Source organism: Furipterus horrens, unplaced genomic scaffold (assembly GCF_987537825.1).
Source record: "Furipterus horrens unplaced genomic scaffold, mFurHor1.1.pri manual_scaffold_6, whole genome shotgun sequence".
Taxonomy (NCBI): domain Eukaryota; kingdom Metazoa; phylum Chordata; class Mammalia; order Chiroptera; family Furipteridae; genus Furipterus; species Furipterus horrens.
Window position 1 is genome coordinate 150126734 of NW_028327176.1, and position 25698 is coordinate 150152431.

The following is a 25698-nucleotide window of genomic DNA, read 5'->3' on the forward strand; positions in this document are numbered from 1 at the left end:
TCACCAGTTCCCCTAGCTGCGGCCTTCTGAATCATAGAAATAGTTTCTGCAGAGGAATGTTAAGCTTACCACAAAATTTGATGCAGATTTGTTGCTCTACTTGCTTATTTTGAATGCAACAGCCACACAGTACACATGCTTACTCAATGACATCTACTGCCCCCACTGACTAGTACAGTGAAGTTGTCATTGTACACACATACACATTCCAGTCCACTCTCCTTGGCTGCTAGGTTACATTGATGTCACACAAACCATTCTCATTATATTAACAATGGCTGGACTTTTTCCGGACAGACCTCATTGTAAACCCAGAAGGGGGAAGTTCTATTTAAATTTTTTTTGGCAAACTTCCATATTGTTTTCCATAGTAGTTACAGCAAGTTACATTTCCACTAACAGTGCAAAGCATTCCTTTTTCTCCACAGTCTAACCAACACTTTTCTCTTGTCTTTTGATGATAACCATTCTAACAACTGTGATGTGCTATCTCATTGTGGTTTTTATTTTCATGTTCCTGATAGCAGTGATGTTGAGCACCTTTTCATGTACCTATTGGCCATTTGTATGTCTTCTTTGGAAAAATGTTTATTCAGTTCATCTGCCAGTTATTTACTTATTATCCTCACCTGAGGACATGCTTATTGATTTTAGAGAGAGGAGAAGGGAGGAAGAGAAAGAGGGAGAGAAACATTGATTGGTTGTCTCTCCTAGGCACACCAACCGGGGACCAAACCCTCAACCTAGGCATATACGGTGACTGGTAATCAAACCCATGACCTTTCGGTTTAGGGGACAATGCTTCAATTTATTGAGCCATACTGGCCAGGGCCATCTGCCAGTTTATAATTGGATTGTTTATTTTTTTGATACTGAATTGTGTGAGTTCTTTATATATTTCGGATTTTAACCCCTTATCAGATATATAATTTGCCAATATTTTCTTCTACTTGGTAGATTGTCTTTTGTTGATGGTTTTCTTTGCTGTGTAGAAGCTTTTTAGTTTGGTGTAGGCCCATTTGTTGACTTTTGTATCTGATGTCAAGTTAAAAAAAAAACAAAAACATTGCCAAGGTCAATGTCAAAGAGCTTACTCCCTATATTTCTTCTGGGCTGTGGGGGTTGGAATGGGCATGCATGAACAATGATGACTTCCCCCTATTAATCAATGGGGGCAGTAGATGCCATTGAGTGAGCATGTGTACTGTGTGGCTATCGCATTCAAAATGACCGAGCAAGGTGATTTACGTTTTCAGGTCTTATATGCAAGTCTAATCCATTTTGGGTTGATTTTTTTTGTATGGAGTAAGGTAGGAGTCCAGTTTCATTCTTTTGCATGTGGCTGTTCAGTTTTATTTGTTGTCTCTTCATCATTTGTTGAAGAGACTGTCCTTTCTCCATTGAATATTCTTAGCTGCTGTGATGTAAATTAATTGACAATATTTGTGTAGGGTTATTTCTGGGCTCTTCTGTATTCTGTTCTGTTGATCTATGGGTCTAGTCTGCTTTCAAACCCTTCTGTTGAATTTTTCAGTTCAGTATTGTACTCAAGTCTGTGATTTCTGTTTGATACTTTCTTATATTTTTTCTTAGTTGAAATTCTCATTTTGTTCTTTTACTGTTCTTGTGACCTTGGTTAGCATCTTTTAACCATTACTTTGAACTCTTTATCAGATAAATCACTTATCTCCATTTCAGTAAGCTCTGGTTCTGGAGTTTTATCATATTCTTTTGTTTGAAATATATTCTTTTGTTTCTTCATTTTCTTTGACTCGCTGTGTTAGTTTCTGCACATTAAATAAGAGAGACACCTCTCCCAGTCCTGAGAGAGTAGCCTTTTGTAGAACATTAACCTTGTCTATCAGCCTGGCCCGCATTCTTGGCTGTTTCTCAAACCTTTGTGACTGTCCAAACTACCTTCTGTTTTTTGTGGCTTCCAGTAGTTGAAGGTGAGCTACAACCCGTCAGTGTCCCAAAGGGAAGGCTGCAGTCAGCACAAGCAAGTGGGAAATTAGACTTTCAGGCAGCAGCTGTTTTGATATGGGTGATATGGGCATTTTCTTATTCTCCCAATGTGCTAGAGAAAAAGGTACAAGCTTGCTCAGCTAGTTTCTGTGTTTCCTGCCCAGGGCATTGCTTTGTATATAGATTCAGTGTGTCCATGGGAGGAGGTGAGTTCTGGAGGCTCCCATGGCTCCATCTTGGGCCAGAACTCTGGGCCCTCTAACTGAATGTTGATCACATTTAGTTTATCCACTCATCAGCAGGTGGACATTGGTTATTTCCACTTTTTGGCTATTATGAATTATGTGATTATGAATATTCATATGTGGACATGTTTTCATTTCTGTTAGGTAGATTCCTAGCAGTGGAATTGTTGGGTTCCTTATGACACTTTTGAAGATATTATGGAATATGCCTCACGTTACAGTTTTAGAAAAGATGTTCTGAGCTAACATCTGCATCTTTTTCACTATAGGTTTACATGGTCTTCATGGATAGTGTCGTAATTCCAGGAGCTAGCAAAAAACCACCGATAATTTTCATTCTCTCTGTTTCAAGGCCTGCTTCACTTGCTGTCTCTTCCATTATGCCCCTGCGTTGTACGTAAGGATACTTTGGTGCTACCACAATCTTTCATTGTACTTGCCTTAGAGAGAGAGGCATTAACATGTTGGTAATCACTTAGGCCTCAAATAAATCTTAACTAATATCGGCAGCCGTCCGTCTCGAGAGACGATGGTGTAGCTTCTTAAGAGTCTATCTGCACTGCCGAGAATGGCTGTGCAGTCCGACTCGGGAGTGACACGGTATCTGTCTCCTCCCGTGTTGAATCGACATCTTGCGATGACGCTGGAGTGTCCTCTCCAGTGAAGCTGAAGCTACAGAGCCTGGGCAGGGTGATATGGAGGGTCTGCTGTTGCCCATGCAGCAGACCCCCCCTCTCTTCGCAGCTGAAGGGTCCAAGGGAAAGACGGAGTCAATACAGCTTGGCTTCAGGTGCGCCGCAGGAGTTGCCGGTGTTGACTACAACGTCAAACCGCCTTAGGGACTCCGGCTCCGGATTTTCTGTCGGGGTTTACTCTCTTAGCCTTTCCCCTGAAGAGGTATGCCACAAGGCAGCGGAGGTTTTTTGGAGTCAGAGTTTTCCTTCTCTGATGTGCCCTGACTGGAAGATCGAACCAGCGACACTTAGCTCGCAGGCCGACGCTCAATCCACTGAGCTAAACCAGCCAGGGTTTAAATCTTAACTATTTCATTATAAATACTCAATGTTTGGTGAAAAGTGTTTTCATATTGACCACAATATTAAAATCAGAAAACTTTACATTTTTATAAAGACCACTTTATAAATTGAATAGATGCTGAAAAAATTTACTCTCATTTGTTTTACAAGATACATACCTTGATTTTAGCCTTCATTTCTTTAATGAGATTTTTCCTTTCTAATTTCACCTTTTGTTTCAGTTTCCACTTTTCAATTTTGGGAGGCAGGAGGCGATCAGAAATATCTTGATCATCTACTTGTATTAAAACAGCAGCATCTGGGAAAAATCCATGCTCCACCAGAAACTGGGCCTCATCAGGATATCGTGGGAAACCATCTAATATAAAACCTGTGGAACTAGGTATAAATTTCATAATTTACTTAAAATATATTATACATACTGAATTAAAAAGTATGATAAATCTCAACTTTATATAAGGTATACAATGAGTAGTTTAAAAAGTAGTATCTTCTAGTTCTTTAAATGTTTCTACTTGTATAAACATGATGTGCCTTCTCTCAAATGTATTGAATTAGATTAAAATTATGATATTTTATACTTATAGTTACAATATAAATAAGTTCTCTTTAAATGTAAAGTCTTAATATTTGATGAAAATTAATATAAAATAAATTCTCTGCCTGGGAGGAATGCCCGGCCTAATGAATGTGTTACTCCTTATAAAAAGGTGGGTTTGGCCAGCCCACCTTCAATGAGAATCCACTCTTCAGTAGTTTTTCTTCTAGTGCTGCTTCCTTTCATGAAACAATTCATACCCTCTTCCCTGGGTCTCCTTGTAACTCATTGGCAGTTATTTCTATATGTGTTCTGACTCATATGTATTAAGATAATTATAATCAAATAGGATTATCAAACTTGTTTGAGTATGACAAAACTTGAAGAATCATGGGAATAACTGGAGTGTTAACATGCTTTCATTATGGAGTAACTATAAAAGAATCAGGCTTTGAGAACTTGGCCTTGCTTAATTGAGAAAGTCAATATTGGTCCCCTTTTTAATGAGAATTTATCCTGCTTATCTAAAATTTGGTTTGTTTAAATATTTACATTTAAATATATGTTTTCTTCTTTATATGAACAGGACTATCATGAACATTTGACAGTTTCAGCCCTTGAACGACATTTTTAAAAAATAAAAATATTTGTTTTATCGATGGGCAAATTTCCATAACATGGCCACAGAACGTGTTCTTTTCTTTAGAGATGCCTTCAGCATCATCTCTTTTGTGAGGAACAGTTTCATTCTAGCTATTCCAGCTGTCACTTCTTTGTTGATGGCTTCTAAATCTACCTCTACACACAACCTCTGTTCTGAGTTTCAGTTCAGAATTTTCAAAGAGCTGTTTAGTTTTCCATCTCAGTGCCTGTCAGGAATTATACTGTCAAAAATCATACTGTCATCATACTGTCAAAAATCATAATCATTGTTATTCTTCCACACTGCCGTTTCTTCTAAGTCACAAGTATTCAGGTGGCAAACTTCAGAGACATTTGGACTACTCCCTCCATTCCCTCTTGGTTCTTATAAACACAAGCTAAGTTGTGGCATGCCCTTGTCTGTACCTCCATTTCCATTTCTAACATTACACCCTAGTTCTGGCCCTTATGATATCTCTCCAGGACTAATGCAATGCCCTTTTTTAAGTGTGTTGATTCTTTACTGATTATAAAAGCAACAAATCTCACTATAGAAAAGTGGAAAATATAGGAAAGCATGAAAAAGGCAAAGTCATCTATTGACATTTTGGTTTTCTTTCCAATTTGTTTTCATGTGTCCATCTCTCTATCGTATCATAAATAATGTTGTATCTTCTTTTTTAACTTACCATTAAATGATAACATTTCTTATGCTATTACAAATTCTTCATTATAACACATTTTGATGGTTGTATAATATTGTTATTTTACTTTGGCTTTTACAATTTCACATTTAATTCTTCAAATCACGTGGTTTAAAAAAAAAGTATGGTGTGAGGTCAGGAGCTAAATTAATGAAGAACAACTCATGACTGTTGTTGCAGGCAACCTCCCTAAGTTTACTACAACTACTGATCTAATTTAGAGAACAAGAAATTAAAATTAAAGCTGATGACTCATAATCCCACTCACTCACTGAGGCCAGGAATTAAGAGAAGCATGGGGACTGGCCAGTTATTTGAATTCTCTATGATATAGTTTCCTTATCTCCAAAATGAGAAAATAAAAGCTGCTATCCCATAGGGTAGTAGTAGGATTAAGTAAATTAATATGAATAAAATATAGTAGAACAGTACCTGGCACATAGTAAGCTCCATTTATGTGTTTGCTATTAGTACTGTAAATATTATTTCACCTTTTTCTGATGGATACCAACCCAAGAGATTCTGGTTTAGGAAAACAAAGTGAAGTTTTAAACTCTGGTGACCTGGAGATTCTTAGATTTGTCCTGTGTGGGGTCAGACTTGTTCTTGGCTCCTGGTTAAAGGGATACCACTATGGATGGCTATTAAGTGTTCTTAACTGTAATTACTGAAAGGCACATCATGGGTTTAGATCATGGGTTCTTAATCCCAACTACACATTAGAATCACCTGGGAAGCTCTCAAAACTACCAATGCCTGTGCCCCAACCTTACATCCTAAAGATTTTAATTCAGTTGTTTGGGTTTGGGTCCCTGGCAACAGTATTTTAAAAATAATTCCCCAGATGTTTTTAATGTATAGAATCACTAATTTACATTAGAGTAAGAGAAAATTCTTAAATTTATGTTGTATTGCATTTTAAACTTTTGAGAATAAAGCAAATTAAAGTCCATAAATGTATAATCCTATATAAATGAAGATACCGTATTGGTTCCTTGAACCACCACTCAGAAAGAATTGCATCAAGAATTTCAGGAGGCAATGGTTCATTTTCCATTAGGTTTAATCTGATTGCTTCTTCTTCTTCTGTAAATTGTACTTCTGGAGGCTAAACTCAAAAACAAAACAAAATAAATTTAAACCTCTATACTAATTAACAATACTCTATTACATTAGTTGATTAAGATAAGACCTGTTTTTCTCCATTTTTTTATACTGTTGCTTGTAAACCTTTCAAAATTTGTGCTCTTTTCTTTAAACCAATTTTAATATGGTTTTAAATATTAAATTATATGTATTACAGCTAAGAGGAGTTACTAGCTATTAGCATAAGTGATTTTCATACATGACCTCAGGCTATCTTACCACTTTTTGTTAAAACCTTGTTCAACTTATATGATAATCCTATAAATCTTCACTGATTTTTGTTTTCTACCTTATAATTATTAAACCTAGGTCATGATTAAAGAGTGGGCTAGCCAGGCAGTCACCCAAAATACAATCTGTACAATTTACAGGGAATCATTTGAGAAGAAAAGGGCCTAGCTATATTGGAAATGGTTAAAAAGTGAGTTAGAATGAAGAACTTTCTTTTTACAACCCCAGATAGAAATCACCTATGAGAGTCATACAAACTTTCTTATGGGGCCTCATGAGAAATTAAGATTCTGAAATCCCCATTGGCACTCACTGGGGCAGATTTTAATGATACAAGATAAAAAATAAAAAAGCAGAGACCACAATAATGGAAAAACCATATAGTCGAGGTCAGACATAACAAATAATATAGTCCCAAGCAAAAGCTACACAACACTCTTATTAGGGAAAGTTTTTCTGATTTTTATTGGAGTCATGTGAAACTCAGTAATTTTATATTTTATATTAGCAGTAAGATTTGTATCTAATATATGGGGAGGATGACAAATGACTTTTATGGGCTGATTTTTTTCTTTTTTTTGAAACTTTTTAGTCTTATATTGCTTATATTATACTTTCCAAGAGTATTACCAGTAAACACAACTATCTGTGAAGAGAATATTAATATTACTACCGGCTTCTTTGTATTTTCTTCCTCAATCTTGACATTGGCCTGAACTGCAAGCTCTTGAAGTTCTTGTTTTGCAACTTGTTCTTCTTCAGCATCTTCTTCAAATTCAGTTCCAATTTTCTTTTCAATTTTGAGCATTAGTTTTTCTTGTAGAAATTCTTCAAACTGAATGTGAAAGATGCCCAAGTTTTCTGCTAACTGTCTTCCACAGACAGTTTTGCCAGAGCCATGGGGGCCCAGAAGACATATTCTTAATGGAGGAGCCTGCCACACAGAGGGGGGTCATGGAAAGGTGGGGGAAGGGAGAGTGAAGAAAAGAAAGTTTTGAGTAATTAAACAAAAAGCTATTTAACTGCCCTCCCTAAGACTGAATTATCACTTCATAAACTCAAGGATATTTTGACATTAGGATATTAATTAACATGATTTATTGCCTCAACAATTGTTCTTAGGGAGCATTAACAACCATAAGATCATCTTGATATCTTATACCAAAAGGTATTTACTAAAATAGAATTAGCTTTGTTTCTTTTTAAGTTTTAGTTTAAAAAGAATGCAAAGATATTTTTTTAGCATGATAAAAAAATCTAACAGATTATATTAAAATGGTATGTCAAAATGATCTAGCATTATGAAAGCTCTATAGAAATAAACTTTCTAAGGTATAATGTTGAGAAAAAAGATTATAAAATATTATATACACTAGATAGAATATATATCCATGTGGAAGAGGATGAGAAAGTAAAACACAAAAATTAAGACCTTTCTAAAGTTGGTGTTACTATATGTCTGCTTTGTTTTAAAAAATGAATAAAATATTGCTACAGTGTGTTCTTTTATTATTGTGGTATAATATATTATACATAACATAAAACTTAGCATTTTAACCATTTTAACTGTACAACTCAGTGGCATTATGTACATTCATAATGTTATGCAACCATCACCGCTATCTGCAGAACTTTTTCATCATCCCAAACTGGAACTCTGTACTCATTAAACAGCAACTGCTAGTCTCTTCTCTTCCCCACCCCTGGCAACCACTCCTTTATTTTCTGTCCTTATGAATTTACTTTGTATAAGTCCAACCATACAGTATTTGTTCTTTTGTGTTTGGCTTTAATAAATATTTTTTAAAGAAGGTAGAACACTGTTCCAAAGGTGATAAACAAGTAAGGATAAAAATGTTCCCACAAATTTAGGAAAAGGTTGATAAACAGCTTAACTGACCAAGAACAACTCACCTCTGGGAATACTCTTTTGCAATCTTTGGAACCAGTGTCATGCCTTGCTCTTCACAGTCAAGCAATCAGGCATGAGCTTGCCCCTTTAATCATGCCTCTGAGTGTGAACCAGGTTAACAGCAGTCTCACCTACGTAATCATATTTCTACAGAGGATGTCAACCCACTAAAGGCCCTGAACTTGTGAATCCCACACTTCCCCCAGATCCTATCTTACGGTCAGCAAGCTGCTCTGCTCAGAGAGACTAATTGGTTACGGATGTAATATGTCCCTAAAAAGTACACAGGAGCAATTATTAGAATAGGAATGTATTTTTCACCTTTAATGGTTCTTTATGAGCCACATACTCCTGAGGATGCTCCAAAAATTTTTCTCTAGCTTCAGGACTTGAAAAGTAGTAGGTCTTTTCTCGATATTTAGCTGCTTCTTCTGTGTTGCCTGGTTGTAGGATGAAGTTTTCTTTGAGAACCACTGGACAAAAGTGCTTTGTGTCTCCCAAATGCCTTTTTTTCTCTTTTGCTTTATCTTCATTCTAGAAATATTATTTAACATTCGGAGAATATTTTAAAAAGTATTTTGATGCAATACTAAAGAGGGAATTAAAAAATAATTCTGCTCAAATAATATTTAATCCATAACAAATACATCTTTAAAACAATTTGTTAAGGCCAGTTCTTATATGGCCTTTAAATTAATTTAAAAAATCAATTTTTCATATCCTTGTAAGTTCACATCTCAAGCTTCCTTATTTTCATAAAGAAAATAAGCAGCAGTGAGAATCAAGGTGTACCTTGCCCTCTACAGACATAGATATAATGAAAAGCCCAGGATGTACTCTGGTGCAGAATCAGTTTATAAAATAAAATTAAGAAGTAAACGCTGAGTCAGGGTCACAACTTATTACCCATTGAAAATGAAATGGGAGATGCTTCAGGATTTGCTTTGTTTGATGCTAAGTGGATATGCAATCAAATAATTTGAAAATATTTTATTTCATTCCATTGGAAATATCTAACCTATTTTCATTATGAAAAATAAAGAAACTGTGTAAAGTCCATTAAGGATTCTTGCAATTTATTCACTTAAAGAGTTTATTCATTCAAAGAGTTTATTCATTCATTTTTAGAGAGAAGGTAAGGGAGGGAGAATGAGAGGGAGAGAAATATCAGTGGGTTGCCTCCCGCATGCCCCTGACCAGGGACCTGGCGCACAACCCAGGCATGTGCCCTGACCAGGGAACAAACCTGAGACCCCTCGGTTTGCAGGACGATGCCCAACCCACTGAGCCACACCAGTCAGGGCTCTTGCAATTTATTTAAAGCAGTGGAAGTACATTTAAAAATAATTTTCTGTGTTACAAAATAGATGTTTATATAAAAGAATTCAAAAAACATCACACTGCATAAAGAATAAAAATTTTCTCTAACCTTTTCCTTTTCAATAGTATATTAATATTCTTAACAGTTTTATGTCTATTTTTCCAGACTCTTTTTTCTAAGTATATACTACCAATATACATATAAAAATAGACATATACCTCGGCACAAATACATGATTTTATACTAATACTTTACAAGATTATTCTACTACATGTCTTAATTTTTTCTCCAAAAGAAGATACAATGAACAACTTTTGTTTACAGGTACACAAATTAGACTAATCTCTCTTTTCTTGTACCACTCTTAACATTTAAAAAATTTTTATTATTGATTTTATTTTTTCAATTATAGTTGACATATAATATTATATTAATTTCAGGTGTATGACACAGTAATTAGACATTTGTATAACTTACAAGGTGATCACCCTGATAACTCTAGTACCCACCTGGCACCATGCATAGTTCTTACAGTACTATTGACTATGTTTCCTATGCTATTCTTTACCTCTTCGTGACTGTTATCTTGCACTACTTTTGTTCAATTTTTGTATCAGGGTTATGCAAGCTTCATAATGAGCTGGGAAGTATTGATCTTTTTCTATAATGTGGATGATTTTAAACAACATAGGAATCATCTAATCAACAAATGTATATTAGAAATGACCTAAAACTCCTCTATTAATTTTGTTTGTTCAGCTTTTATCTTTCTTCCTAAGCAAATTTTAGTAATTCATGTTTTGAAAATCCATTTAATCTTTATTTTAAAGTTAATTTATTAGTATAAAGTTCCTATAATTTAAAATAACCTTGTTTTTTTTAACTGTTTATATATCGGCACATTTCTTTTTCAAGTATAATTTATTGCTTCTTCTTTTTACCAAATTTGACTTGATGGAAGTTTGTCTATTTTATTGCCAGTGAATCAACTTTTTATTTTTGGAAATTAGGTCTACTGTTTTTATTTGTTCTGGTTTTCCTATTTCATTAATTTTTGCCTTTACTCTCCTGCTTTCTACTTTCTTTTGGTTTATTTTGCTGTGCTTTTTTCCAGGTTCTTGAGTTGAATGGTTAATTAATTTTTCTAGTCTTTCTTATTTTTCAATAAATGCACTTATGAGGAGGGACACGAAAAAAACTGGAATTATCTTCTGGAGGGTGGGCCCCTTGTAGTACAGGCTTCCTCTGCTAGGAGAGTGTTCTAGGAACCCATCTGTATCAGTGGACCAGCTGGGGTTGTGAGAGGCTGCATTAGGATTCAGTGAATTTTTTTTTAAGACTCTTTCAATGAGTTTGCCCCTTTCATGATTATGTGCCTGCCCACACTGCACTGAATGTCCAGAAGTATTTGACCAAAGATGGCATGACTTCCATACCCCACCCTCCCTATTCACCGAATCTTACCCCAAGCAACTTTTCTTTTGTTTCCCCAGATGAAAAAAGATCCTCAAAGGGAAATGTTTTGCCAGTGTGGAAGAGGTGAAACAGAAAATGGCAGAAGCACTAAAAGGCATCAAAATCAATGAGTTCAAAAACTGTTTTGAGCAGCCCCCCCAAAAAATCTCAAAGCATGTACTGCATCAAATGGAGAGTACTTTGCAGGTGACTGAAGTTTAAACATGTAAGAATAAATACACAATTTTAAATAAATACTGCTTTTTGGGGGTTCTTTCTCATATATGTTTATCTGTGAAATCATCACCACAATTATGTTAATGAACATATTCATCATTCCAGTTTTCTCATGCCTCTTTCCTGTCACTGTTTGCCTCCTACCTGCCCCAACCACCAGGCAACCACTGCTGTATTTTCTGTCACTAAAATTAGTTTGCATTTCCTACAATTTTATACAAATACAGTCATATAGTATGTTTTCTCTTTTGTCTGGCTTCTTTCTCTTAGCATAGTTATTTTGAGATTCATCCAGATTGTTGCATGTATCAGCAGTTCTTTTATTTATTTTTTGCTGTGGACTATTCCAGGTTTAATTATCCCCATTCCTGATGCTTAGACCCTTTTTAGTACTACTCGGTGGTTAGTGGGAACAGACATTATTTCTGGCCTTGTGTGAGATCTAAGTGCTAGTCCCTCTAATCTCATCAGGTGGTACTTCTCCTGGCCCCCAATAGTTTTCTAGCATGCAAAGCTGATCTGTACTCTGCGCTTTAGGTCTCTGGAGTTCTTCCTCTGTGCACGTCTTTCCTCTGTGGTCTTTTTCTTGTGTACTGTATCTGCTTTGGTACCCTGGGATTCTTTGCTCTATTTCCTCCAATAAAAAGATCTGCCACACTCTGCCTGGGCCCCTCCTCCCTGGACAATGGCCTGGAGAGGGTACATGACCTTACAGACAGTAAGCTGGAGTATTCGTAGGGTGCACCTCATTTGTTTCCCATCTTTCTGGGACCACTGTGCTTCACTGCCTCAATCAATGTATTAAAAACTTTTTATTTATTGATGAGAAAGACAGAGACAGAGACACAGAGAGATATTTTTGTTGTTCGACTTATTTATGCATTCAGTGGTTGGTTCTAGCATGTGTCTTTACTGGGAATTGAACTTGCAGCCTTGGTGTACTGGGGCAATGCTCTAAGCAACTGGGCTACCCAGCGAGGGCCTGTTTTCATATATTTTATCTTGTTTTTCAGTTGTTCCTGGCAAGAGGGTAAATCCAACCCCCTTTACTCTATCTTCCCCAGAATGACTGTTGAGATTTTAGTATATATCTGCCCAGAAGTTTTCTTATAATATGGTGTACATCTTTTGCTTTTGTCTGTATAACACATTTCTTCCTTTACTCTAGTAACATAACCTTCCTCCCTCTTCTCGTGGAGAACTACTTCTTCCACATTCCAAGGAGCCCAAGTGGACCAAACAATCACAGTAACTCCCCGCCTCATAGTCATTGAGTGGGCATGTTACCCAGTCTGGTTCAATCATATACTAAGTCCTCTAGTTACTATGATTAGCCAGGGTAACTGATTGAGATGGGAGAAGCCAAGTTCTTTCTTGCTGTTTTTCCAGGTGGATGTAAGGATAGTGTTCTTCTGCCTCCTAGATCAAAATTTCTAAGAACTCCTGGCAGCCATATCTGCCTTATTTGAGAAGAACATCTTTGCAGATATAATTAAGGATCTCAAGATGATATGTATAATTTATTATGCAGGTGGTCCCTAAATCCAATGATGAATGTCCTTATAAGAGAAGGAGAAGACAGAAGAGGAGAAGAGAAGGCCATGTTCAGATAGAGGCAGAGATAAGAGTTAAGCAGCAATAAGCTATGGATTATCTGGAGCACCCAGAAGCTGGAACAGGAAATGATTTTCCCTAGAGTCTTAGAAGGAACAGGGCCCTACTGACAGATCGATTTCAGATTTCTAGACTCAAGAACCATGAGGGAATTAATCTCTGTTATTGTAAGCATTCCAGTTTGTGGCACTTTCTTTCTTTTTTATTTTACTGTATTTTGTATTGCTATGGTCTTTTACAATGATACATCTTACTCTTTTTAAAAAAATTATTTATTGTTTTTCTATTATAGTTGTCTCACTTTTTCCCCCTTTGCTCTCCTCACCCTGCCCGCCCCTTTTCCCACAGTCAATCCCCACCATGTTGTCCGTGTCCATGGGTCACTTATACTAGTTCCTTGACTAAACCCTTCCCCTTCTTTCCCCCCTTTTCTCCATCCCCCACCCCCCTGCTCCTGGTCACTGTCAGTCTGTTCCTTGTTTACATGCCTCTGGTTCAATTTTGCTCGTTTGTTTATGTTGTTCATTAGTTTCCTGTATTAGGTGAGATCATATGGTATTTGTCTTTCACTGCCTGACTTATTTTACTAAGCATAATACTCTCCAGTTCCATCGTGCTGTCATAAATGGTAGGAGTTCTTTCTTTTTTTCTGCTGCATAGATATTACTCCTTTAAAATTATATTCTATTGATTATGCTATTATGGTTGTCCCAATTTTCTCCCTTTGTTCTCCTCCACCGAGCACTCCCTACTCCCTCAGGCAATCTCCATACCATTGTTCATGTTCATGGGTCATACGTGTAAGTTCTTTGGCTACTTCATATCCTATACTGTACTTTACATCCCCATGGCTATTCTGTAACTACCTATTTGTACTTCTTAATCTCCTCACCTCTTCACCCATTCTCCCCCACCCCACTCCCATCTGGCAACCATCAAAACACTCTCCATATCCATGATTGTGTTTCTGTTCTTCTTGTTTGTGCATGGGCAACAGCAGACCCTCCATATCACCCTGCCCAGGCTCTGTAGCTTCAGCTTCACTGGAGAGGACACTCCAGCGTCATCGCAAGATGTCGATTCAACACGGGAGGAGACAGATACCGTGTCACTCCCGAGTCGGACTGCACAGCCATTCTCGGCGGTGCAGATAGACTCTTAAGAAGCTACACCATCGTCTCTCGAGACGGACGGCTGCCGACGACGACATGTTTGTGTAGTTTGTTTTTTAGATTCAACTGTTGATAGATTTGTATTTTTTGCCATTTTATTGTTCATAGTTTTGATCTTCTTTTCCTTAAGTAAGTCCCTTTAACATTTCATACAATAATGGTTTGGTAATGATAAATTCCTTTAGTTTTTTTCTTGTCTCGGAAGCTCCTTATCTGCCCTTCAATTCTAAACAATAGTTTTGCTGGGTAGAGCAATCTTAGCTGTAGGTTCCTGTTTTTCATGATTTTGAATATTTCTTGCCAGTCCCTTCTAGACTGCAAAGTTTTTTTACAGAAATCAGCTGACAGTCTTATGGGGAAATCCCCTGCAGGTAATTAACTGCTTTTCTCTTGCTACATTTTTCTCTCTTTATCTTTAACATTTGGCATCTTAGTTATGATATGTCTTAGAGTGAGATTCTTTGTATCCATCTCTTTTGGGACTCTCTGTGGTTCCTAAACTTTCATGTCTATTTCATTCACCAAATTAGGGAAGTTTTCTTTCATATATATTTTTTTCAAATAGATTTCCAATTTCTTGTTCTTTTGCTTCTCCTTCTGGCACCTCAATGATGTGGATGTTAGAACACTTGAAGTTTTCCCAGAGGCTGCTTATACTATCCTTGTTTTTTTGGATTCTTTTTTCATCTTGTTCTGCTTGGTTGTTTTTTGCTTCCTTATGTTCCAAATCATTGATTTGATTCTTGGCTTCAATCACTCCACTGTTGTTTCCCTGTAAATTGTTCTTTATTTCAATTAATATAGCCTTCATTTCTGACTGGATTTTTTTTATGCTATGGAGGTCCTCACTAAGTTCTTTGAGCATCCTTATAACCAGGTTTTGAACTCTGCATCTGATAGATTGCTTATCCCCCTTTTGTTTAGTTCTTTTTCTGGAGTTTTGATCTGTTCTTTCACTTGGGCCATGTTTCTTTGTCCTCTCATTTTAGCAGCCTCCCTGTGTTTGTTTCTATGTATTAGAAAGAGCTGCTATGACTGACTTCCTGTCTTGGTAGCATGGCCTTATGTAGTAGGTGCCCTGTAGAGAGCCCACTGACACAGCCTCCCTTATCAAGCTGGGTACTCAATCAAGGCATGTCCTTTGTGTGGGCTGAGTACACCCTCCTCTTGTAGTTGAGCCTTGGTTGTTGTTGGCAGATCAATGGGAAGGATTTAACTAGGCCAGTCAGCTGCAAAGATTGGCTGTGACCACTGACCACCAACCTCTGCCCTCCACTGAGGATCAGCTGTACAGATTCCAACTGGTGATGCTCCAATGTGGTCTGTAGTTGTCCACTGGGTGCGCAGGCTCTAGGATTTCCTGAGTGATACAGGCTTAGGTCAGCCCCCACCCATGTTTTGCTCAGGGCTATACTGCCTGAGCTATAAAGCAATCTGAGATGGCTGCTTTTTGTGCTGGGCTTGGGGATTCCCATGCAAAGCCAAGCTGTAAATCTAGGCTGGCTGCTGCTAGTGCCATGCCTTGAGCCACTTAGTAAGAATTACGGGAGCCCGGGTCTCACTGAGGCCTGCTGTAGCTTGTTTGAAAAGATTTAGGAAGTTGTAAAGCATAAGCCAATAGCAACCATTTATATGAAAAAGCCACTGTTAACAGCTATTAGTTGGGTGGGAAAGAGCCTCAGGAGACCTCCAAGGTGGGGCAAACAGTGTTATCCAGGTTGATGAAGTCTCAGATATGGTACCCACCTGCTGGCTCTGTGGCTCTGTTGGGGGAGGGTTCAGAAAAGGCACAATGGCCTCTTCACACCTTTCTGTCAGGGAGAAAGCTGACCCCTGCTCTCACCTTGATGCCAGACACTTCAGTTTTTTCCTGTATGCCACTGGTATCTTTCAAGCTGCTACTCCGATGCTGGAGCTCAGAGGGAGAGAGTTTGAGTAGGTGAGTCAGTATGTGGGTTCTTTAAGGGGCACTGATTGGGACTCCAAGAGTTTATCCCACCAACTCAATCCCCTCTGGTTTTTGCAGCCAGGAGTTATGGGGACTTAATCTCCCTTGAACTGGAACCCTGGGCTGAAGGGTCTGGTGTGGGGCTGGGACTGCTCACTCCAGAGATATCCCTGCCAAATTTTTATCTACCACACATGGATGCAGCCCATTCCATACCTCTGCCCCTCCTACCAGTGTAGATGGGTGTGGTTTCTTCAATTTTGTAGTTGTCAGACTCGCATTCAACTTGATCTTAACTGGAGGTTGTGGCACTTTCTTATGGTAGCCTTAGGATACTAATACAATGGGAACTGATTTGCGTTGTAGAAAATTAGGGTGAGAGGAAGTGAGGAAAGAACACTGTTATCAATGAAGACCATACTTAAAAATATGTTTTGAATATTAGAGACATCTTGAGACTTGTCTGCAGATACAAGAAAGAGACATTGACTTGAAGAACAGAATCAGACACAGAAGAACGACTGAAGAATGATTGAAAGAAGAGCATCTGAATATAGGAAGGACAAAATCTGTATCTGTTAGCGACCCTGACTTAAGGTCTCAGCAGTTCCTTAGTGATACAGTACTGAGAGTTGTTATCAGAATTATACTACATATCATTTGTTGTTTGACACACACATATTTGGGTTTAAACTTAATTACAACTGTATATTTATCTAACTTATTACATCATTTTGTTTCATTCATAAAGCCCAAATAAAAGTACCACTTCTTATTTTATTATTGATAGGTGCCTGAATTGGGTGGCTATCCACTGAGAATGTTATCAAAATTTTTGTGACAAGGGAGTAGATTGGTTGCTAAAATGAGTTGTTCCTGATTAAAAATACCACTTGTTAGCATCATGTAAACAGCTTCTCAAAGACGCCATTGCTGTATTTTAGGCCTGTTTCTGTTAAATTTATAAAATATTTCTGTCTCGCCCTGGCCAGGTGGCTGAGTTGGTTGGATTGTTGTCTTATACACCAAAAAGTTTGTGGGTTTGATCCCTGGTTGGGTGCTCCAGGATGCAATCAACACATGTTTCTCTTTCACATCTATGTTTCTCTCTCTCTCTCAAATCAATAACAAATAAATTAAAACATATCATCAGGTGAGAATTAAAATTTTTTTAAAAATAAAATATTTCTGTCTCTAATATCCATAGATTTTTCCATGAAAAATTTTTTTTGATGATTTCCCTTTTCTTTTTTCATGGGTGTAACATATTGCCTAAGCATCCCTGGCATTTCAGGGATCAGGAGAAGCTAGGGCGGAAGCAAAGTGTGTTGAAAATGTTTATATATAAAATTGAGGAAGCCTGCTTGCTTTCCTGGGGTCAAAGACTGCTAACTACTACTCTGGGTATGTGCACTTTCAACGATGTGACCAATGTGAAGGAGCAGTAATAAAAGACTCTTACCTCTTCCTCTTCCTCTTCTTCATTTTCCAGCTCCTCATCAACCTCCGCTTCAGCCTGAAAGTCTTCTATTTCTTCTTCATAATCTTCTATATTTAACTCCCATCCAGCATACTGGAAAGGTTCTATAAAAAAAAGGAAGAATGAAAAGAAGGAAGGAAGGAAGGGAGAAAGGAAGGAAGGAAGGGAGGAAGGAAGGAAGAAAGGAAGGAAGGAAGGAAGGAAGGGAGATCTGGGAAGATATTTTTACAATAAAATGATATTAGCATATATTGGTTTGGCCAAGAAGTCCGTATGTTTTTTTCCATAAAATAAAAGACACATTTTTCATTTTCACTAATAACTTTATTGATTTGGATATTTTGAGTGTATCTCCCATATGGTATAATGTTGATTGTTCTCAAATAATTTCTTGATTTGATCACTATCAACTTTAACTTGTCTATCCAACCATGGAGCACCATCCAGCGAGATATCTTCAGCACAAACTTTGCAAAGTATTTTGACATGTTCGATCAGTCACAGCACCTTCTCCATACACTGCACAAATCTTTTTTTATTTTGCATTTCAGTTGCAATTTTACCTTTCTTGAAATAATAAAAGAAATAATAAAGCATAATATGCCAAAAATATTGCTTATTTTCTTCCATCTTCAATATTAAAATGGCAACACAAAAATTCACCAATTTTAATATTTTTAGAAAATGCATGCTGATATGACAGCTGTCACAACACAATCTAACAAAATTGTTTTGAATGAAGTTAAAGACAACTAAGCGCTACTAGAGCCATCTTACAGAAAAAACCAAATGAACTTTTTGACCAACCCAATATTATAGTAGTTGAAGATTAGGAAAATTAATTGTAGTGACTAATCTCTTAGTATAAATGTATATGCAAATTCACCTTTAGAAATTCTTTAAGTGACAAGTGGCCAGTTTGGCTGGTGCTGTTTGTGCCCTGCAACTGTTCTGATTGTTGGGCGCCTAAGCTATGAGATTTGTTAAATATCTTAAACATCATTCCTGGATATATTGAATGTTCTACTTTATGGACCATCAAGAAAAGCTTTAAACTTGCACAGTGCTTTTAATAATATTACCTAGTCTTGACAGTAAATGTTAGGATTATAGCCCTTACTTTCCATAGTCTCAACCACTTTTTGAAGTAGTTCTTCTGGAGTTTTGCCAGCAATCTCCAAGTGGAAAACTTGAATGAGAGAGTCAGTGATTGCTGTTTCCAGATATTTCCATGTGGAGACGAAAGATTTAATCTTCTCTTTAATTGATTCCATTTCAGGAACATCTGGGTAAGAGTCTTCGGGAAACTCAGGTAATACAACTTTTCAGTAAAGGTTAAAGGAGAGAAAAAAAGAGGCTTCAAACATTGTATTTCTATCCATATTGCCAAAATAATTTATACTTTATAATATTTTAAAAACAAATGAGAGAAATAAACATATTGTTATCAACAGTAATGTATGTTTATAAATTCTTATTTTAATTATGCTTCATTCCTTGTATTGGCTGTAGATGAATTATTATCTATTAATAAAATTATTTGGATAATTAATATGTATTTCATATGGCATCTTTAATTGCTGATAAAATGTATAACATTTGATGAAAAACAGTGCTACAAGCTGGTTAGATACACTTTAATGTAATAAGGTAAATAAATACAACACACCAACTGGCATACAATGTAAAAGAAATAAGTAGGAAGTTGGTACTCTGCCTAAAATAAGGGACTAGACCCTTTGTAGGAGAATATGAAAAGCACTTTTATGCACTAACTACTTTTATAAGCTAACCTGTTTCAGATAATTTAGTTTCCAGGCCCTCTTTGGATTCTTTTGGAATTTCTGTTCCAACTGTAGTTTCCTCAGTAGGTTCAGATACTTAGAAAATAAATCTAAAGGTTAGTGTTTGAATTTTAAGACATTGTTTCTTTATGAAAGTTTTGGCACAAAGAAAATTTCAAAACACAGTTTAAATTGTATATACTATGTAATTGAAAACATAGTTTCAGTTAGGAAAAGTGGCATAAAAATACCTAATAGTATAAGGCAGAAAGTGAAGAATATTCTTCAGTATACCAGAGGACAATGACCAGAATAATAACTGACACGTGATACATACAATTCCAACTGGTAACAGTCATGTCTACAGCATTGAGCTAGAACTGACCCTAAATGGAGTAGGAGGCTCGCTTCAGACCATCCAGAGAAGGTTCCCTGGGAGAAACAGCAAGGAGGTAAAAGGTAATAAAACTAAATTGTCTCTTAGACCTGTTACTAAGTTATTGTGAGACACTGTGGACAACAGGACTCCCTGGGTTAATGTTTAATGTGTCATATTTAATAAATTTGTTTACATATTTTTGGTGTTTTATGGACTGTCTTCTTGCAAAAGGTAGGTGTGCGGGAGAACAGCCAGCCTAATTGTTTAGGTACTGAAGAAAATACTGAAGTTTCTCGGTGGAAGCACAAGTCAATGGAGGAGTGGGACTCTTAAATTGAAATTGGGTATTTTATCCTGCTAGCTCCTCTGTTGGGCACAAGGGATATGATTTTATACTTATTGTCCCATAAAGCTAATGCCAACCCCTGTGATAAAAATGATCTATGTTGAACTTGACATTTCTCAGGGTGAAAATTCCCATTAGTCCTGGTTCTTTTACCAGATGACAAGCAGATTCCTAGTCCTTAATTGCCCCAGGCTGGATCTGGCTGCAGGTATTTGAAGACCTTTAGTTCATAACACTAGTTTCTACTCCAAATACTAACTGTGCTTGGAAGCATTTATGAGCCTCACTCCCACCATGGTGGGGTACCCTATCTTGCTGCTTTAAGCCCACTTCCCAGTCCTGAGAGAGAGTGACTTGCATTGCCCAAAGACTCCTTCTTGCCCTGCCCCACTCACCAAACTGCACCTTAGCAGCAGGGCTGGCTCCATGGGTGTGTGACCTGTGCAGTTTTAAGAGTCTCTCACTCAGAATAGCCTCACACTTAGTTTGACGCTCTTTGGTTGTGAATTTGAAAATTTTAATTTTATCTTTGAATTTTGTTTTGTAATCAAAACCCAAAGGGGCCCCCATGGGACAATAGAGCATGCATATGAGCAGAGATAGGTACAATGTGGTTAGCCAGTCCCTGCCATCTCATTCTTATGAGAGTTCCTAATGGCCTATCATGAGTATAGAATTTCAGGGGACCCAAGAGGTGTGGGAGTAAGTATGACTGAGTGGTGGGGGCAGGCAGGGGAAGATGCTGACAGATTTGAGAGACCATGCTCAAACTAGAACTAGAACTTGCTTCAGATGCAGAAAGAAGGTGATAGCATTCAGAGAGACATGAATGACCAAGGAACCCATCACAGTCTTTCTTACTCATGTCACTTTCCTGTAGAAACACTTAGACTGAAAATGATGACATAGGAGGAAAGGAAAAGATAGGGCAACCCAGTGTTCCTTTTTCTTTCAGTTTTTCCTTAATCATTAGGAAGTTAATGGTAGAGAGTGTTGGTAGAATATATGCATATTAAGAAGTGAAATAAAAAGCTGAGTTAGTTTTGTGCACAAATCTTACCAGTATTCTGGTAAGAATGAAATATGTATATATGTATGAGCTGTGAAATACAAATTTTGTTAATTTCAGTGATTCTTTATATGAACACTCATATTTTTATTTAAAAATGGCAATGTACAATACAAAGATGAATGGTAAAATTCATGCTAATTTTTTAAAATTTTCTTTACTTACAATGACATTAAGTAGCAAATAAAAATCAATCCACAACAACTTATGAGAGAGATTATGGAAGAAAAGAAAAAGTTTTATATTTTAGTACCTTTAATGGCACGTTCCCCTTGTTTTTTGAACAACATGTCCCACAAATGAGGCAGACAGGCCTGTCCCTGAGCTCCAAGATGGGGCACAGCAGAATCAGCTTTCCCACAGCACCTCAAACCATTGAGGTGCTGTTCTCTAGGGGCTCAGTCTCCATTTTTAGCCTGTTTCCATTTTCTTAACATATACACATGTATGCACACACAAACACAGCAATGAACATGAGTGGAATTAAGGACTTGACTGTCAATAAAGTCTAACCTGATGCAGGCTCTGTTTCAGGAATCTCGGATGCTTCAGACTCCTCAGGTAAGAGCCCCCTGGTCTCCTCAGCTACCTCAAGGGCTTCAGACCCTTCAGGCACATAAATCTCCTCACCTTCAACATCCTCATCAGCCTCAGGATCAGTCTCTTCCACTTCTAGGAAAAAATGAGAAGAAACAATTATCCAGATTAAGTCAGCAAATATTAATTGGGTGCTAGGCACTCTAATAAGTGCTGAGACCCAAATGAAGAATAAAGAGTGGTTCCCTGACCTCCTGGAACATGGGGTTTAATGAGGGAGAGAATTACATTTTCCTATTACCATGCAGTGGTAAAGGATTATAGCCATGCAATCAGAGGGCTATAGGAATACCAGGCTAAGGGCTCATCTAAAAGAGAAAATGTTTATAGCAGCCCCAAATATTATAACAGTAAAAAACTGGAAATAGCTTAAATGTCCACCAATAAGGGAATGGCTAGACCTGCACTGTCTGATATATAGCCACTACAAGATGTGGTTATTGAGCACTTAAAATGTGCTAGTCTGAAGATGCGATGTAAGTATAAAATATACAATGGATTTCAAAGATTTAGTATGGAAAATTGAATATAAAGTATATCAATAATTTTTGCATTGATTACCTGTAAAAATAATATTTTGGACATACCTTATTAAATAAAATTCATTTCACCTGTTTCTTTTTATTTTTTATGTGGCTTCTAGAAAATTTAAAGATACATATGGGCTTGCATTATATTTCTATTGGGCAGTACCGGGCTAGACTCTGTACTTTCTTATAACTAATAATGAATAATAGAGTGGTCAATTAATACAGTAAACAGAAATTTCAAAAGCATAACTTCAAATTTTCAGTTGTTGCTGATGATTAGAAATATATGCATGGAAATCTTTCAGAAGGAAGATGGGTTGAATTATGGAGTCAGAAAATCCATCTACCAAATTCCTTTAATAGATTTATGAAATTGATTGAAAATCAAGGTAATTTCTATGCAAAGATGATGTGAAAAAGTAATGAACTTGATTTCTGGATTATTACGGAAATTCCTTCCTCTCAGTGAGTACCTTCCAAGAATCACATTCTAGTGGTGTGTGATACCTCTGGTACTTGAATTTTAATCTAAATCTGGGTGATTAAGTCCCCAGAGGGATGCATCTTGAAGTGTCCTTTTACCTCAAGGTCTGACCAGGGCTGCAGGGCATGTGGCTTCCAAATATATGACTTGGAACGTGGTGAATCTTTTGTGTTATATGGAGAATTTTATGATGATACACAAGAGGAAGAAGCAGAATTTGCTGAAACCTACTAGGTTTTGGGATGAAGTTATGTGCTCTACACCAGAAACTCAAAATGTCTTCAACTAAATATCTATTTTGGTTAAAAAATAAAGTAAAATAAGAAGTTCTACTTTTTTTTTTTTTTTTTGAGAACCCTAGTGAATAATCTGAGTACTATATAAGTCAGGAATGGATTGAAAAGTGTTCTAAGATCCTCTACTATATGTGATTTTGACTAAGTATGTGTTGTATAGTTATCTATTGCTTCATAATAAATTACTCAAAAACTTAGCGGTTAAAACAGCAATAATCACATATTATCCTTGTAGTTTCTGGGGTCAGGAATTTGGGAGAGGCTTATTCGTGTTCTGGCTCTGGATCTCTCATGAAGTCATAAAGATGTTCATTAGGGCCACAGTCATCTGAAGTCTTCAGTGAGGCCACAGGATCCACTTCCAGGGTGGCTACTTAAAGTCAGAACCGAGGTCTTTAGGGAACAGAGATAAGTCCTGCCCAAATTCCTGACCCACAGAATTGCAAGCATGATAAAAATGAGGGTTTATAGTGTTGTGGTGGCTTTTTGCACAGCAATGGAAAACTGAAACAGACACCCTTCATTCTTTTGAGCCAGGGACCCCTCTGCCAGTCTGATAAAACTCATGGACCCCCTTTTAGAATAATGCTTTCAATCTCATAAAATAAAATACAGAAGAAGCCAATTATATTGAAATACAGTCATTAAGACATAAAAAAAAAAATCTGTGTGCTATAGGAAATTTGTGCATCTTTATTAATGCATTAAACAACAAGAACCAGAAGCTGGTTTAATAATGACCATAATTAGGGAATAGTGATAAGCATATGCATGATACATAAAACTGTAATGTGGTATCTTCATTTCTATTGGTGACAAAGTTAAATTATTGATAATACTCCTGTGGTTTGCTGCCTATATGAATTATTAGTTGAAGGAAGGACTAAATTTTAGTTAAAGATTAGTTAAAATAAAGTTGTAATTATTTTTTCATACAAGTTCATAGACCCCTGAATTTTATCCATGGATCCCAGGTTAAGAACTCCAGTCTTAAAAGAAGCTTGTAGGGTAAGTTCTTCTATCATGGAGATTGGAAGTTTAAGTGCAAATACAATGGATATAGTAAGACTTTGATTGTTTTGTCAATTTCTGCAGCATCCTTCTAATGGAAATAATCCCAATAGCGATATGTCATCTATGACCTGGGCAATCATTGTAAGGCATGCTGCACATGTTATCCTGCTGTGTACCCCTTTGAGGGGGTATGACTAAGTATCTGTGTCAGGATCTCTTCCCTATGAATCCATTACTCCAGGGACCATATAATTTATTATCCAAAATGGAACACTTTGAGAATGAAAGGGGGTCAAATAAATACTTTCAGACCATAGTCACAAACCTGGACTCTCATGGGAAAATAAAGAAATATGGTAACCCTGTCTATAATTCACTGAAATATTACAGTTGCTTGCAATAATAATATAAAATTAATTGGCATATTATTAGTCATATCAATCTGTGTTTGCCTTTAGTTTGCACATTCATAACTTCCAATTGCTTTTGATTTTCTTCTTCTACTCTCAATGCCTCTTCTTTGGCTTTTCTGAAACAAAAAAGTTCAAAATTTAATTATCTTTGGAAATTAAGACATCTTACAGAATTATAATATTTAAGACTTAGAGTAGTAATAATAGTCAGTTGCTTATAATATTCATTACATTTTTACTTCACAATGTAAATGTTTAATTTACTCACATTGAAGTCAGTCAATTTTCAGGAATTTTTCTTTTCTTTTTTTTTTTTTTTTTAAGAAAAGTTGGAATGTTACACTTTGAAAAGTTGTGGCTATTTATTAGAAAACCAGATCTTCTGGCCAAGATGGAGGCTTAGATGGACACGCTCGGTCTCCCTCTACAACTAGAAAGGAATGCAACTTCCTCAAAACAAAAGATAACCAGAAATTCCAGAAAATAAAACTACATGGAAGCCCAATGTACGAAGTTATAAACCAGCAGTGCTCATCTGGACAGGTAGGAGGGACGAAATCGGAACAGGAATGGAAAGGTTAGGCGGTGCTGTTTGCGGTAGCAGCAGGGAGAGTGGCAGGGGGAGCAATCTCGGCTGCAGTCGAGCCCTGGCAGCTCACGACCCCAACGTGGGGAAAGGTAGCCCCCCCCTCTGCATTAAACGGTGAGGCCCAGAGGGCGGGAGGACAGATCCTGGTCTCCCAGCAGAGAGTAACGGCAGGAATCCATCTTGGACCCTCGCCCTCACACAAAGCGCCACAGCATGGCAAAAAAGGTCGGCATCACCGCCAGTCGCCAGGTAGTGATGAGTACACGGGGCTCTGCCCCCCACAGCCTGCCCAGGAAGCAAAGCAAAACACAAATCTGTCAAAATGAAGCAGACAACAATTCAAATCCTGGCGACGCAGCTTACCAGGCAGCAGATGAAGAACCTGACAGATGAACAAATAAGAAACCTTTCAGAGGCTCAGTTCAGAGCTATTGTTATAAGGTGGCTTACAGAATTAACAAAAGATTTGGAACAAGACTGGGAAGGAAAGAAAGCCACTCATACTGAAACGAACAAAAACACATACGAGACAAGTGGTGAGGAAATAAAA

At 37.1% G+C, this 25698-nt stretch overlaps 1 protein-coding gene across 1 annotated transcript in view; it reads right to left on the reverse strand.

The window, feature by feature from the left end:
- The window catches only part of AK9 (adenylate kinase 9), a 122430-nt gene that overhangs the window by 26516 nt on the left and 70216 nt on the right, over positions 1 to 25698 (reverse strand). Inside the window, exons 23-31 of the mRNA XM_090280823.1 lie at positions 24599 to 24675; positions 21739 to 21894; positions 19441 to 19527; positions 18768 to 18968; positions 17630 to 17751; positions 8742 to 8954; positions 7182 to 7442; positions 6115 to 6239; positions 3406 to 3625 (exon numbers count right to left, since the gene is read on the reverse strand). Of these exons, the coding sequence (XP_090136949.1) occupies positions 3406 to 3625; positions 6115 to 6239; positions 7182 to 7442; positions 8742 to 8954; positions 17630 to 17751; positions 18768 to 18968; positions 19441 to 19527; positions 21739 to 21894; positions 24599 to 24675 (1462 nt within the window). The remainder of the gene's footprint in view (positions 1 to 3405; positions 3626 to 6114; positions 6240 to 7181; positions 7443 to 8741; positions 8955 to 17629; positions 17752 to 18767; positions 18969 to 19440; positions 19528 to 21738; positions 21895 to 24598; positions 24676 to 25698) is intronic.